We start from the raw sequence: 15662 nt of genomic DNA, 5'->3' as shown, positions 1-15662 counted from the left end.
GCAGCTGTGCCCACCAGAGGACTTGGTGAAGCACCATTGCAGGTCAGAGACTGCTTGTGAGTGTAGAGCCAGAGATACAGAATAGAGATGTAGCTAGCAGGGCCGGTTCATCCATGAGGTGATGTCATGTGCCCTCCCCCCAGGAGCTATGGGGGACAGCAAATGTGGCCTCCACAGCTGCTGTGGTTGTTGCAGCTGCAGCCACTGCATCTCCAGCTGTTTCCGCTTTCCCACACTGGTGAGTACAGTATATCGTATGAGAGAGGCACTGCATACATCAGCAGGACAGTTTATGCAGTGGCGTTTGTCGGCGGGACAATTTTTTAATTCATTTCAGGCGCCAAAATGTCTTGGACGAGCCCTGGTTGCTAATACCCCATCCATCCTGCTGTTCCCCAGAGGCTCTTGAAAGCATCAGTGTAGAGATCCCACCAGAACAAAACAAAACAAACAACAGAAAAACAACTCTTCAAGTGGGCAGAGAAGAACAGTCTGTCAATCAAATCTGAACATGTCGCCAGGGTGGAAAACGAGGAGGCAGATTGGCTCAGCCGGCAAACCATCTCAGAGGTGGAATGGCAAGTCCTCCCTCCCTGACTTCCAAAAAATAGTGGAAGACTTCAGAGAACCAGTCATGGATCTGTTTGTCACCCCAGTGAACACTCACATAAACAGATTCGTGTCTCACTTCCATTCACAAGAAGTGCAGGGAATGGACGTGCGAACAACCAATTGGCTACAGGGGATGCTATATGTTCCCCGCTCCACATTCAGCCTTCTGGCAAGGACAATACAAAATACAAAATAAAATAAAATATGATAAAATAAAACAAGCCAGGGATGACTCTTCACTCTCACTAGTCTGCAATGTCACATGACAAAGTCCTTGCTGGGCTTACCTGCAAAGCACAGGGCTGCAGTGGAGCAATTTCAGTAAAAAGGTGACTTTTTTAGTTAAGGAAGACATGCCAAGTCTCTTACTGCTGATGTGCTACTGTGCACAGCTGCTATAGGGTGGTGATCTAGTTTGTGCAACAAAGGGAGAAGCTTTCCTCCCTAGCTTGGTTGGGGAAAGGTGAGGATTAAAGGGCTGTTTTGGAGGTTGTAACAGGTTAAAGTTCCCCAAGAGCCCGGCCCTTTAGGGTAGTGGCCTGATAAAATGGAGGGGGAAAGAAGAAAGGGACACCTAGAGTGGGAGTTTGGGAAACTGTCATTGAGAGGCACTCCAAGATAAAGAAAACATAGAAAAATGAGTTGCAGCCAAACAAATCCAATTCAATCCAAAGTAAAAGCAAGGAAATCCAGAAAGGAAAAAAATTAATAAGAGAGCTTCAGCACACGAGGACCTTCCTTTCCAGCTGGTAGGCAGGCAGTCTTGGATGTGGTGAATCCTTTCACGGGATAACGTTGTGGGACTTCAATATTGATGCCAAGGCTTCCTCAAATGGAGCAGCTGGGGACTTCATGGCCTCCATGACAACCATGGTGTTGTCTCAGAACATCTGTGGTCTAATCAGAACTACTCCTCATGCAAAAAGCCGGTTCTGGGTCATGATCAGGACCACAGCAGGCGTCTGGGAAGGATGAAACTCCTCTACCCACCCTCTCTGTCTGAAATTTGCAAAAGCAAAATATTGCATAAAGCAGGTTATTAAAGTAGCATGCTGTTCAGTCCCAACAGATTTATCCAAAGTCTCCTCGATCAGATACATCATGCATTGATGGCTCCAATTAGCAGCAGGGAGGGGTGAAAAATCAAATCCTTTTCTGATTTAAAGGTGGGCCTACCAAATTCACACTTTTCACAAACAGGCACTTTCCTGAATTTTGCAACGCAGTTGTGCATCCAAGCAATGTGGACAAAAATGCGTTCCCTAGGGTAAAGAGTGCATATTGTGAAACTTGTGGAACCTGCCTAGCAGTCAGGCTTCTTCCCCCTCGCCTAGGAGGGTGGGGGCCTGACTGATGAAAGCTAGAAAAGACAGAGGCTGCTTAGTGCCTTGAATACCATCTGGCCTGTGGGTCCTGACTGACTGACTGACTGACTGACTGTAGCTTTGGAAGCTGAGCTGGCTGAACAGACCTTTGGGTTGGGGTATGCTGATTTCGGTGTTGTTATCATGGCCCCAGCTATCTAAAGCTTTTAACTGCTTTAATTAATTTTAATTGTTTTAACTTGCATGCATTTAAATACAGGTTGAATTAAATGGTAGGTGGTGGCAGTGAATCTTTGGGGTCTATAAGGGTGGGAGATTGTGGATGCCCCAAAGAACCAAACGTGTGCCCTCTAGTGTATAAAAGCCCCATTTTTTGAACTTCTTATTTGGAGGTCCTGATGCAAATTCAAAGCCTGCCGTGTTGTATCTAGACAAAAAATTAATGTATGTCTTTGCATGTAGGGTAATAGTCTTCTAAATTCTAATTCCAAAGCCACAGTGTGCGACTAGGTTCACAAGCAGTTATGCATGTGTGTGTATGGAGCAGTGTGTGCCTTGCTTTAGGCAGGTGTGACTATGGTGCTGCATTCTCTTCTTTGTTTAAAGTCTCCTTCTTTGGAGGTCTTTAAGCGGAGGCTTGACAGCCATCTGTCAGGAATGCTTTGATGGTGTTTCCTGCTTGGCAGGGGGTTGGACTGGATGGCCATTGTGGTCTCTTCCAACTCTATGATTCTATGATTTTATGATTGTCCTTCAGTTGATGCATAGTAATCTAAGGCAGGCATGTCCAATTCCCAAGAGACTGCAATCTACTTCCACTATAAAAAAACTGGCAGTGATCTACCCATTGGATTGACGAAATTTGGAGGAAGACCCAAAGTTGTTGATGAGCTTTTTTGGGGAGCCAACGTTGAGCATTTTGGGGGGGAGCCAAACTAGCTGAGCTGAGCTTCTTTGGGGGAGCCAAAAATTGATCGACCAGTAGATTGCAATTGACCAGTTGGACATGCCTGATCTATTTCCCAATGGAGGTGATGGTGATCTGAGTTAATTGTGCATCTAATTTGTGCCCATGATCATATTGAGATTTGAAAGGCTAATATGATATGTATTGAGAACTGAGTTCCTTGGATTTTCCCCCCACCCAGGCTGGTGGCACCACTTCAACATCCATTCTTGACCCATTGCCACCTCCTGAACTCTTCCCTTCCTCCTGCTTCCCAGCTACCCCCAGAGTTGGGCTCTAAAACAGTTGCTACCTGAAAATTACTAAGGATGTGGCATTATAACTCTCTTTCTCTCATCTTCAGTTTTTCAGTGTCATCGATGGCTTTTTTCAAATACAAGGAAATCCTTTTTACTCCCCTGGTCCACTCAGTGGAAACACTCAGCTATGTAGAAAACGAATTCCAACTCCTGGATGATGATACTGTGATCGTATCCTATCCCAAGTCGGGTCAGTGATGCAATTAAATAAATAGACTATGGATTTAGTGGGCTTAGTGAGGTTCCACTTTGGATGATATTTATTACGTCACTAACTTTAAATATGAAGCTCACAAAGAATATCCCCACCCCCAATGCTCTTTTGATACTTTACAACTGTGATGCTCCAAGTTATCACAGATTAAGAAAAGAATGGGGGGTGGGTGGGTTAATAAAAATACAGAACTATACATGGCACATTAGTGCCTGGAAATTTCACTGCAAAAGATAATTGAACTTGAGCTTCAAAGAGAGAAATTTTCCAGCCAGATTTATCACTGCAGTGAGAGTCAGCCACACATTAAGCTCAGAGAGATATGTAGGTAGATGCCTCTTCACTCTAGATGTCAAATTTTCAGTTCTGAGGGTTTCCCCCCACTCTGTGCAGGCATCTAAATGCAATGGAATGCAACTCTAAGCAACTAAACAAAACATGAAGGAGCGTCTCTCCACCCCCATCGTTCAGCCCGGACACCGAGGTCAAGCTCCGAGGGCCTTCTGACGGTTCCCTCACTGTGAGAAGCGTTACAGGGAACCAGGCAGAGGGCCTTCTTGGCAGTAGTACCCACCCTGTGGAACACCCTCCCACCAGATGTCAAGGAGATAAATAACTACACAACTTTTAGAAGACACCTGAAAGTAGCCCTGTATTGGAAGGTTTTTAATGCTTGTTTTCATTATGGTTTTAGATAAAGCTGCCCAGAGTGGTTGGGGAAACTCAGCCAGATGGATGGGGTATAAATAATAAAATGATGATGATGATGATGTGTGCACACTTGTGCAAAAAGGACAGGTGTGTTGTAGCAGCTCATGATTTGTACACAAAAATCGCAGTTATAAATTTTCCTTTAAAACAGCCCTGATTCCTAGGTAGCTGCCTACGAAAATGGAGGTCACCATGACAAACTGCATTCTTGGGATACCTTAATAAAGGCAGAAGAGATCCATATCAAAGGGAACTGGAATGTTCAAACTTACTTAATAGAAATATACTTTTTAAAATTGTCCAAAATTATTTGTGGGTTTTTCAGAAAACATCACATAGTTCCATTGACAATGGCCGGTAGTCTGGAAACGGATCACAGTCTACCTTGTGCCCACCCCTCTTTCTCACAGTTATCTGGGCATCTGTTTCCACAACCAACTTAAATCAGCACCCGCCTTCCAGAATATCACCCACCTTCTCTTCGCACAGTCATTCTTAGGACAAAGTTGTTTGGACTCCTGGCTGGAAACCACAGGAGGGGAGAGGGCTCTTGTGCTCATGTTCTGCTCCCTGGTTTCCCACTGGCATCTGGGAGAAACAGGATGCCAGACTCGATGGGCTATTGGCCTGATCCAGCAGGCTACTCTTCTTTTCTCATTTCCACCACACTCAGCAAAAATAATATCATCAACTTCAGCATATTATACCCAGTGGCGTAGTGAGCCGCTTGGCCGCCCAGACCGGCAAACATGGGGGCACCCCCCAGGGGTGGGGTGCCACTCTGTGTCGCACATGTGTTGTGACGTCATGACACATGCGCTATGGAGCAAAGTCCATCTGGGCTGCCGGGCGCGAGCAGCTGCTGCATGGATGAGCTGCGGCAGCCTGTCCGTGCTGCTGCTTGTGCCTGGCAACCTTGCGAGTTGCCACGCGAGCCGCCGCCGCCGCCGCACGGACGGGCTGCCTGTCGCTCGCATCCAGCAGCCCGGATGGACTGTGCAAGTGCGGACATGCACAGTCCGCCTGGGCTGCTGCACATGCGCAGTCCGGCCGTGTGGCAACTCGCAAGGCTGCCGGGCCTGAGCAGCAGCACGGACGGGGTGCCGGGTGGCGGGGCTCAGCTTGGGTGTCGCGGGGGGGCGTGCCCAGAGTGTCGCCCCCTCCAGGGTGGAAACGGGGGCGGCAAGCACATAACGCCCCCACCTTGCTACGCCACTGGTTATACCATTCCTGAATTTTGAGAATCTTGTCCCACAGGAAGGTGCTAAGTATCTAGCTGTGGACAAAGATCCATTCCATTTCTTATGATTGTCTAATTGATTTCACAAGGGCCAGACATTAATGCACAAGTGGTTTTACAGAAGAAGACTGTGCCTGGTGGATTTCCTCCTAGGTACCCATTGGATGGTGGAGATCTTGAGCTTAATCCGGAGTCACGGAGACCCCTCATGGGTTCAGAATGTACCACTGTGGGACAGGTCACCCTGGATCGAAATTGATAACTACCTGCAGGTTGCCTTGAAATATCCTCCCCCCAGACTCCTGGCTACTCACCTGCCATTCCAGCTTTTCCCCAAGTCCTTCCTCCACTCCAAGGCCAAGGTAAGAGAGGAACAACGGACACATCAAGCTTGTCTTTGGATTCTGGAACACTTGACACAGCCTGTTTACAGGAGGACGCCATATTTTGTACTATAGCATATTGGAAATTGCCCGATTGCGGGAGAACTTGAATTGGTCATAGTCCACATGCATGATCAGCCCAGGTCCTCACTGGAGGCCTTATCTGCATTTGTGTGTGTGTGTGTGTGGGGGGGCTTGTTGGGTCAGGTAAACAAGAGTATGCTGTTGGTGGAAACTTGTTGTTGTCTTCTTGGGCTGTGTATGTGACAAAGGGGAGCCATACTGGGGTGAGGCGTGTCCTCTTCTATTGGTCCTTGTGACAGTTTCAGTTTATTGGTTAGCTTTTCTAGTAAGGTCATTACAGTTTTCAGTGACACAGTGTATTCTAGTTTTGAGAGATTTTGTTCCTGCATCTGTTTGCTAATAGTCAGGAGTTCTTCCCTCCATATTCGTAAAATCGTTGTTTTATCATTGATTTCTAGACAGTCAATTCCCCTTCTTTTTTGTTCTATGAATTTAAGATGGGGTGTTTTTTTTTGCTTCTGTTTGTTTGTAGTGTGATGAGAGGGTCATAATGTCTTGTTCTAATTTACCAAGTTTTGAGGAGGTTTGTTTTTTAAGGGGTGCCCTCTCCTTTATGCAGGCTCCTCTGGTGACCGCTTTCATTGTGTCCCAAAGGAGGGGGGGGTTATGTCACCCAAATCATTGTCCTTAAAGATGTTTTGGAGAATTTTCAAGAGACTACCCCCTTTTGGGGGGGTATATTTTTAAGGAGGAGGAACGCACCGGGTTTTTTTTTTTTTGGGGGGGGGGTTGCAGGGCTAAAATGTTGAGCTTCTTGGGGGGAGCCAGTGATCTACTGCAGATGTCCAGTGATCTACCGGTAGATCACGATCTACCTGTTGGACATGCCTGGAGTAGACCATTTGAAATTAATGGTCCTATGTTAGTTATGCCCATTATTTTCAGTGGATCCACTCTGAGTAGATGTCACACTGGATACATTTAGCAACAGTAAATCAAATAACGATTTGTTACCCTTTCATGGGACAGTAGTCAGCTGCCACACTCTGCCTAATGTGAAGGCCGAGGTGGCTGCTCTCCCTAAATGTGGCCCTGTCTCTGTTACAGATAGTCTGTACACTGCGTAACCCCAGAGATGTGATGGTTTCAATGTACTACTTCAACAAAGGTCATAAAGATTTCAAGGATGTAGGAACTGTGGAAGAGTTCATGGAGAGTTTCCTGAGTGGGGAAGGTATGGAAGGAGGCAAATCAGCCAGTCTCCTTTGCTGTGGTCCAGCACCATGTCCACTACCAGAAAGGCTCTCTTATTGGCTAATGCAACGGCCTTGACAGAGAAGTATAATTTGCAATTGGATGCATGGAGAAGGGAAGAAATGGGTGAAAGTCCTACTTTAGTCATTTTCTTTTTAAGCAAATTAATAAATGTCCTTAACAGATGGGTAAGACTGGCACCAACATGAGAATAGAGTGGAACCTCACATTCAGTGTTGTGGATGATAACAGACATTCACTGGTGGCAGAGACAAAAAACAAGCAAAACCTAACAGAGAAAGCTTCATTCAAACCTTTACTTCTCCCCTGTGTGGATAATGTCACTACACAGATCAGTCAATAGGTGGCACTGGACATATGCCAGAGTCAATGTTTTCTGTTACTTATTTTGTTTTTGAGGGACAATGCAGTCGTTCTAAGTCCCTGACAGGCCAACTTTTTTTGGGGGGGGGGAATAAACCCCACCTAGCTATTCTAGGCTGCATCAATAGAAGTATAGTGTCCAGATCAAGAGAAGTCATAGTCCCACTCTCTTCTGCCTTGGTCAGACCACACCTGGAATACTGTGTCCAGTTCTGGGTGCCACAATTTAAGAAGGATATTGACAAGCTGGGACATGTGCAGAGGAGCTTGACCAACATAATCAAGGGTCTGGAAACCAAACCTTATGAGGAACAGTTTAGGGAATTGGTTATGTTTAGCCTTGGAAAGGGCCCTCAGCCCCCAGGAGCTGGCACCTATGCTGACTGGTGTTTCCTCTACATCTACAATGGCATTCTCTCCCTTCCCAGTGAGAGCCAGTGTGGTGTAGTGGTTAAGAGCGGTAGACTCGTAATCTAGTGAACCAGGTTTGCGTCTCCACTCCTCCACATGCAGCTGCTGGGTGACCTTGGGCTAGTCACACTTCTCTGAAGTCTCCCAGCCTCACTCACCTCACAGAGTGTTTGTTGTGGGGGAGGAAAGGAAAGGAGACTGTTAGCTGCTTTGAGACTCCTTCGGGTAGTGATAAAGCGGGATATCAAATCCAAACTCCTCCTCTTCTTCTTTTTCTTCCCTGCACAACTCTTTACATTTCACCATTGTTTCCTCTTTGCACTTCCAGTGGGTTATGGTTCCTGGTTTGACCATGTGAAAAGCTGGGTGGAGATGAAGGAGAGAGCCAACATCTTCTTCATCACCTATGAAGAACTGCAGCAGGTACAGGTCCAAGCTTGTCTGTGTTCATGCACTACCTGGTTACGGGACCAACTCTGACATTATTCATGCATGAAGATGCCAATTTTTTGTTTGGAAAGATTCTGGTACTGTTGGTCAGATGACTCTGAGGAAGTGCAAAATTCCTTGCTACCTCTACAAGGATTATGAAGAAAATAAGAACAAGAATAAGAATAATATTGTACCCATTCAAATGGGTGGCTTGCCTCAGCCACTCTGGGTAGCTGCCAGCATATATAAAAACATAATAAAACATTAAGCATTAAAAAGCTTCCCTATACAGGGCTGCCTTCAGATGTCTTCTAAAGTTTACATAGTTACTCATCTCCTCAATATCTGGTGGGAGGGTGTTCCACAGGGTGGGGCCACTACCAAGAAGGTCCTCTGCCTGGTTCCCTGTAGCTTCACTTGTGTGCCAAGACCCCATGTCCTGCAGTTCCCTAGTGGGTAATAAACACACGGACAATAGTATTTAGGTTTATGGGTTCAAATAGGCCAGAACTTTATTGCTTACATATGTGAGCAGTTTGGCTTAGGCATTGGGTGACGCTCAACTCCTGCCCGTCTGCATTGAGTCCACCTAAGGGCAAACCACCAACAGGGGGAGCCCTATGACTTACATCAAATAAGGGCACCCCAAGGGGTCCCCGTTGGGGTCGTGGCATGGCCCTAGCTCACATGTGGGCATCAGACAGAATCCACACCCTCGGATCCCTTTAACAGGATGCCCTTAATGAGGAGAGGCAGGCGGAGGCTACAACCTCCCCTCCATCCAAACAAAGGCTTACCCAATGCCTAATCTCACAAAGTTGTGACGATCGCTACAAGGTAGGCAAAAACCAAATGGCTGGTGCGAATTTGCTAAGTGAAAAAAAATCCTACCCGGCCCCAACAATATGGAGGCTGACATTTGTCCATAGCAAGGTCATGTCATAGCAAAGCATAAAAAGAGGGTAGGTGGGTTGGGAGATCCGGCAAAGGACAAGAGAGGAGGGCCGCCTGGCTGTGCCACAGATTAAATTTCCCATGGCCACACCCCCGACTGGCACTGATTGGACAGCGGGGCCATCCCTGGGCATAGCCCCGCCCAGTACCGGTGACGCAGCCAGGACGGCACGAGGGGGTTGTCAATCTCTGCCCCCGCCAGATCACTGCAGTGGTCAGGATGCCTGGTTGCAATGCCGCCCACCGGAAAAGGTGAGTGGACTTCTTGCAGTGAGGGAACCTCCAGAAGGCCCTTGGTGCTAGATCTCAGTGTCTGGGCTGAACAATGGAGGTGAAGATGCTCCTTCAGGGTTTAAAGGGATTTAAAGGCAGAGAGCCAAATATCATGCAGAGAGTGCCTTTCCTTTCTTCCGCATTGGAGCAGGTATGTCAATAGGTTGTTTCATTTCAGGGACGTGAAAACTAAATTTATTCAGTAAGGTTCCTTAAAAACAGGTTTTTGGATGTGAGGATTTCAAATCTACTATTTTTGTGATTGGACAACATTTAGTTTGGTAAGACCACATAGAAATGAGGAAGCACATAAACTGCTTTCAGAAAACCAAAGAATTTTATCTTCTGAAAATTTTAGGTAATACAGTGGTACCTCCGGTTGCGAACAGGATCCGTTCTGGAGGTCCGGCCATATCCCGAAGTTTTCGCAACCGGAGGACCACTTCTGCGCACTCACGCTGTGCGGTTTACAGTTTCTGCGCATGCACGCGTGGCAAAACCCCAGAAATATACTTATATTAATTTAGCCAACATATGTTTTGAATTTTCAAGTCATGTTTACAACTTTTTAGCAGCCCTCTTTTTTTGGGAAATGGAAAGCTGAAAAATTCAACACCCCCTAGTATGACAATAACCTGCTTTTCTGCCTTGAATGCAGTGTCTCTTGCTGACTCTGATGCCCTCTGGGTGCTGTGATGGCTGAGCAGCAGCTGGAGACAGGATGGGCTCTGCACAGTGATAGCAGTGAATTATTCCTCACCCTCATGGCATCCATCTTGCCCAAATCACATGCCCCTCTGTGTGTCTCTTGATCAAGGGCAAGCTCTCTACATCACTTGAGGATTCACAGCCAATTGCTTTTCTCTTTTGCAGGACCTTCGGGGCAGTGTGCAGAAGATCTGTCATTTTCTTGGCAAGGAGCTGAACAGCCAACAAATTGAGTCTGTGGTGGAAAACGCCTCCTTCCAGAAGATGAAGGACAACAAGATGTCCAACTTTTCTTTAATACCAGAGAAATTTTTTGACCAGACAAAAGCAAAGTTCATGAGGAAAGGTAAAAGCATTGGTTGCCATGGAGTGCCAAGGAATAATGCCATAATGCTGCATGCCAGGGGTGAAGAACCTTTTCGTTTTCTGTGGATGTCTGTTGCCTCACAGAAAAAGCCAATCCACAACTATTCCCGAAAATGGGCACATTTTGCCGGATTGCATACCGTTCTCTCTGTGCAACATCTCACCTATGTCTAGCTTTGTTGCATGGGTGTCCCAATCAAAACAAGAGATTGTTCTGAGAACAAGGGTGTGACTGCAAAATTTTGAGGCCTGGATAATTCTGGGGACTGCCTGAAAATAGGCTGAGGGTAGCAGATTATCTAGACACAGCAGTTGCCTCAGGGTTTTTAATGCTAGAGTTGGCAGATTCTGTGCCCTTTGCAAGCAGAAATTCAGCAGGTAAAGGTTTCCCCATCTCTTTATGCATGCTTCTCTGAGTTCTCCTTCTCTAAAGCCACAAAGTGTCTTCATCTGATGCAAAGGTAACTAAACTGAATGGTTTTGAACACGATTATTATTTACTTCATAAAATTTATATAATGCTTAATTATTGAAAAAATGCATGGGAGGCAGGAATAGCTGTGCGGTTGCCCTGAACTCCCACACATTTCTCTGCCTCATTCAGAATTAATGGAAAAAGGGGGACCATTGCATATTTCGGTCCTGGGGTCCACTCTGCAGAGAAGTGCTCATGGGATATGGGCCTTACTGCAGCCCAGAGAACAAATTGACATGACTGACTTGCTGTGCCCACTTGACTGGCAGCTCTTCATGAGAGAAAGCTCCGTAGGGAGGCATGTGGGGCAAGCTTTTATGTCATGTGCCGTCTGAGTTGGTACAATCCTATAAGAAGATTGGACCATGCCAGAAGCGGCATTTTCTCCCCAGGGCCCTACTCAAGTCCCTTCCCTATGCCCCCCATCACAGAGAGGCTCGGAGTGTGACCACAAGAGAATGGTTCTTTTCTGTGATGGCTCCCTAGCTGTGAAATGCTCTGCCCAGAGAGGCTCGCCTGGCACCAGCGTTTCATTTCTTTAGGTGCCAGGCAAAAGCATTCCCCTTTACCCAGGCCTAAGGCTATTAAATAATCTATGGCCTGTGAAAGTGTGTGTGTGTGTGGAAGAATGTTATTAACTATTTTATCATTTGTCCCCCTGTCGGTATGCTTTTTATTATGTTTTTATTATTGATGTTCTGTAATGTGTTCTTAACATTGTACACCACCCTGAAATCCTTTGATAAAAGGCGGTGTATATAAATTGAAACAACAACAACAACAACAACAACATAGTGGTACCTTGGTTTAAGAACAGCTTAGTTTATGAACAACTTGATTAAGAACGCTGCAAACCCGTAAGTAGGTGTTTTGGTTTGTGAACTTTGCCTTGGAAGCAGAACATGTTCCACTTCCTGTTGAGTGTGTTCCATTTGTAAACTGAGTCCCCCGCTGCTATGGGAAAGCACGCCTTGGTTTAAGAGTGCTATGGCTTAAGAATGGACTTCTGGAACGGATTAAGCTCGTAAACCAAGGTACCACTGTAATAATTGGAAGTGTGTGAGAGAACAAGCAGGACCCATTGCAATTTCCTGCAAGATGTGCTGGAGAAGGCTCCAGTTCTTCATTCCACATACAGTTGCTGACGGGATTTGCAGCTTTATATTACTTCTAAGCAGGGGCATAGCGAGGGGGGCGGAGGGGGCGATCTGCCCAGGGTACCGCCCTGGGGGGGATGTAACACTCCGGGCCCCGCACCCAAATTGGCAATTCTGAGTCCCAGCCAATCCCAAAACCTCACTTAGCGCGTGGCGGCGGCTGGCTTCTGCTTGCTCTCTCTCTATCTTTCTCTTGGCCAGCTCGCGCTTTCCTTTATTTTTTATTTTCCTTTTTTTCCGGCACTGGGGTGGGCGCCCTGGGCAGAGCCGTGGAGGGGAGGCGAGGGGTGGGCCATCGAGGAGGGGCACCATTTCACGCCAGCCACAAGTGTGACGCCTAGCTGGCCCGCCCCCCTTCTGCTGCTCCGCCCAGCAGCAGGAAGGGGGAGTGGAGAGGCTGAGCAGGCACCGGCTGAGTGAGCAACCCGCTTCGGCGGTGGCTGCTGCCTTTCGGGAGAGACTTTTTCCCTCCAGAGGAGAGGTCTCAGTGCTGCCGGGGTGTGGACATGACTCTATGACGCCTCCTCCTTCCCCCCTCCCCACTCTCGTTCGCTCTCCTCCTTTCCTTCTTTATTCCTCCATCTCTTTGGATCCTTCCCTTCCTTTCAAACACGCCACACAAAAGAAAAAGCCAGGAGGAGGGTTGGAAGGAAAATATGCAAGGCTGGGAGAATTTGCGCTGTCTCTCTCTCTCTCGAGCTCCCTGTGTTTCTTTCTCCCCCCCTCCCTACTCTCTCCACCCCCTTCTCTCTTTACTGCTGCTGGGTGGGAGTGGGGGCGAAGGAAACGAAGACAAACCAGACCCTTGACTGTTTCTCCCTCCCCCCCCCTCTTTTTGCTGCTGCTGCTCAGCTGCTGCTGGTGGCGATTTCCCTCCCTGCTCGCTGCCTCCTCCTTTTCTCTCGCCTCCTCTCCTGCTGCTTTGCTGCTTTGCTTTTGCTCGCAGAAAGGGGGAGGGAAGAAAAAAAAAAGCTGGCTGAGGCTATCCTCGGCTCGAGCTCTTTAAGAGCTGCTGTCACTGCCTTGGCTGCCTCCGAAGCTCTCTGATTACATTCGCTTGTCAGCGGCAGGAGCAGCATCCAGAACACCAGGGAGAGACCTGCAAAGCACCCTGGGGTGTGTAGTTCTTTCCACTAGAAAGGGGAGGGTGAGGGAGGGAAGGTGGTGGTAGCAACAGCAGCAGCAGAAGACAACGACGACTTTAAAGGGGGAGAAGCAGCACCTGCATGGAGGACTGCACGCGCATGTGCAGTCCGTCCTGACGTGCGCCGTGACGTCACGCCGCACGTCAGGACGCGTGCACGCTGCGGAGCGATGCCCCGCCCCCAGGGGTGCCTCCGTTTCTTTGCTGCCCTGGGCAGCGAAGCTGTTCGGTACGCCCCTGCTTCTAAGTAGCAAAGGAACAGTGTCCTCCATTGCAGCAGGCTTTTAGGGCCAGACACTGCAGCTCAGCACCTCAGCACTTCTTACTAAGGGCTCTTTTTGGATGGCAAGTGGCTTCCACTTTAAATAAATGCTGCAGCGCTACATTGGAGGCAGAACAACAGGCACACAGTTCATGGGCGTACGAGCCTGCCTACTCAGTTAGTGGTCTTTCCCATGGAGCTCTCTGTGATGCAGTTGGAAAAGGTGGCTGGATGAGACACCTAGCTGGGCCAAGTCACCAACATGCATGCATTAGTGCTGCTGGAATGCCAAGTCAGGAGGGTGGGAATGGCTGGGGAGGGGCTCATGGCAAACAGTCAGGGGGCATGTGCTTTCCCTCTAATGTCAGCCACCTGAGGGAGCTGCTGCATGCCTGAGCATGAGGAAGAAAAGTTGTAATTTGAGCTGAAGTAATTTCAGGTGAACATCTTTGTGGTTGGCATTTGCTCTTGTGTTATTCCAGGGATCTCTTTTTTTATTTTTTTTCCCAAGCACAAAAGACTTTATTGTATTGCATAACATAACTTTACATTATATGTTTCGTAAACCAAAAAAATAAAGAGTATAACAAGTACAATCAATTTACAAATAAAAGGCTTTGTATACAAAAAATAAAGAGAAAGCATCTGTTATTATTATCAACACTTATCTATTCAAATCTATGCTACTTTAGATTATCCACATCCAGCACAGCATATTTATGTCCTTTCCAGACGTATATGTAAAGCTGAAGGAGATAAGGAAAAAGAAAAAAAAAACAAGAAAAAAAGCAAGAAGAAAAAAAAGAAGAGAAAGAAAAAAGAATTTTTTTTGAATTCCCCCCCTTTTTAAAACTAAAATACTGAAATCAACACAAGTTCCACCTTCAATTGACTTCCTGTCGAACCCATCCGTATAACTAACTCTTATTTATGAGTGTAACCCATATGTTTTACCTCTCTTTACGACCATTCTATATCACTACCATAACAACCAGTACCAAATTTTGAATTCATAACCCTCTTCTTTTTTCCCATTTTTTCCAAGGTTATTGAAAAGCTGACATTTGTATCTGCCCCCTACTGTATTTCTTAACATATATTATATATTATATTATTCCAGGGATCTCAGGAGACTGGAAGAACCTCCTGACAGTGGCACAGAGTGAACGTTTTGACGATACTTATCGGGAGAAAATGTGTGATGTGAATATGACCTTCCCATGGGACTGAAGAATCCCAGATTATTGCTCCTGCTGTTCTCCACCCTCACATTCTTATGTATCAGATGGAATGGTTATTTTCTGCTAAATAAACAGATACCTGATCAGGAATGGTACAGTTGCTGTTATTTTTTTTACTGTATCACAATGTGGTTTTAGAGCTCGGAGGTCTAACTGCATCAGCTGCAGGAGAAATATTGAGACCGAGATGGCCCTTGAACACCACCTTCATAGACCAGACGAAGGCCTTCAACCTCGTCAGCCAAAAAGGACTCTTCACGCTGCTCAAGATAGGATGTCCACCGAAGCTTCAACAAGATGATTGTGTTCTTCCATGATAACATGCCTGGCACAGTCCAATATGACGGCACATCCTCAGATGCCTTCCCTATTTGTGTTCTTTTCTTAAATGCACGAACTGCTCTTATAAAAGTTCCTCTTTGAATGCTAAAGAGCAGGGCAAAATGAATAAATTTATATAACAGGTTAGAGCAGTGTTTTTCAACCTTTTTTGGGCAAAGGCACACTTGTTTCATGAAAAAAATCACGAGGCACACCACCATTAGAAAATGTTAAAAAATTTAACTCTGTGCCTATATTGACTATATATAAAGTAATTCTCTTGAATTTTTCAATTTTTCCCACGGCACACCAGGCAACATCTCGCGGCACACTAGTGTGCCACGGAACAGTGGTTGAAAAACACTGGGTTAGAGACTGGGTAAATGAATATGTATCTCTTCATTCATAAAAATATTTATATACCACTGTAATTATAATTATAATTATTTATACCCCCCCCCAATCTGGCTGGGTTTCTCCAGCCACTCTGGGCAGCTTCCAACAA

The 15662-nt window shown here is 46.5% G+C and overlaps 1 protein-coding gene across 1 annotated transcript; it reads left to right on the top strand.

Moving 5' to 3' along the window:
- The first annotated feature begins 1976 nt into the window (after positions 1 to 1976).
- LOC117051593 (sulfotransferase 2B1-like) lies at positions 1977 to 14926 on the top strand. Its single transcript, XM_033158136.1, has 7 exons — positions 1977 to 2095; positions 3248 to 3393; positions 5522 to 5730; positions 6883 to 7009; positions 8153 to 8247; positions 10357 to 10537; positions 14716 to 14926. Exons 2-7 carry the CDS (start codon positions 3264 to 3266, stop codon positions 14823 to 14825), a joined length of 852 nt encoding a protein of 283 aa, XP_033014027.1. The 5' UTR covers positions 1977 to 2095; positions 3248 to 3263; the 3' UTR covers positions 14826 to 14926.
- The last annotated feature ends 736 nt before the right edge of the window (positions 14927 to 15662 follow it).

Source organism: Lacerta agilis, chromosome 8 (assembly GCF_009819535.1).
Source record: "Lacerta agilis isolate rLacAgi1 chromosome 8, rLacAgi1.pri, whole genome shotgun sequence".
Taxonomy (NCBI): Eukaryota; Metazoa; Chordata; class Lepidosauria; order Squamata; family Lacertidae; genus Lacerta; species Lacerta agilis.
Note: the sequence above shows the minus strand (reverse complement) of the source record. Positions and strands in the feature narration are given on the sequence as shown.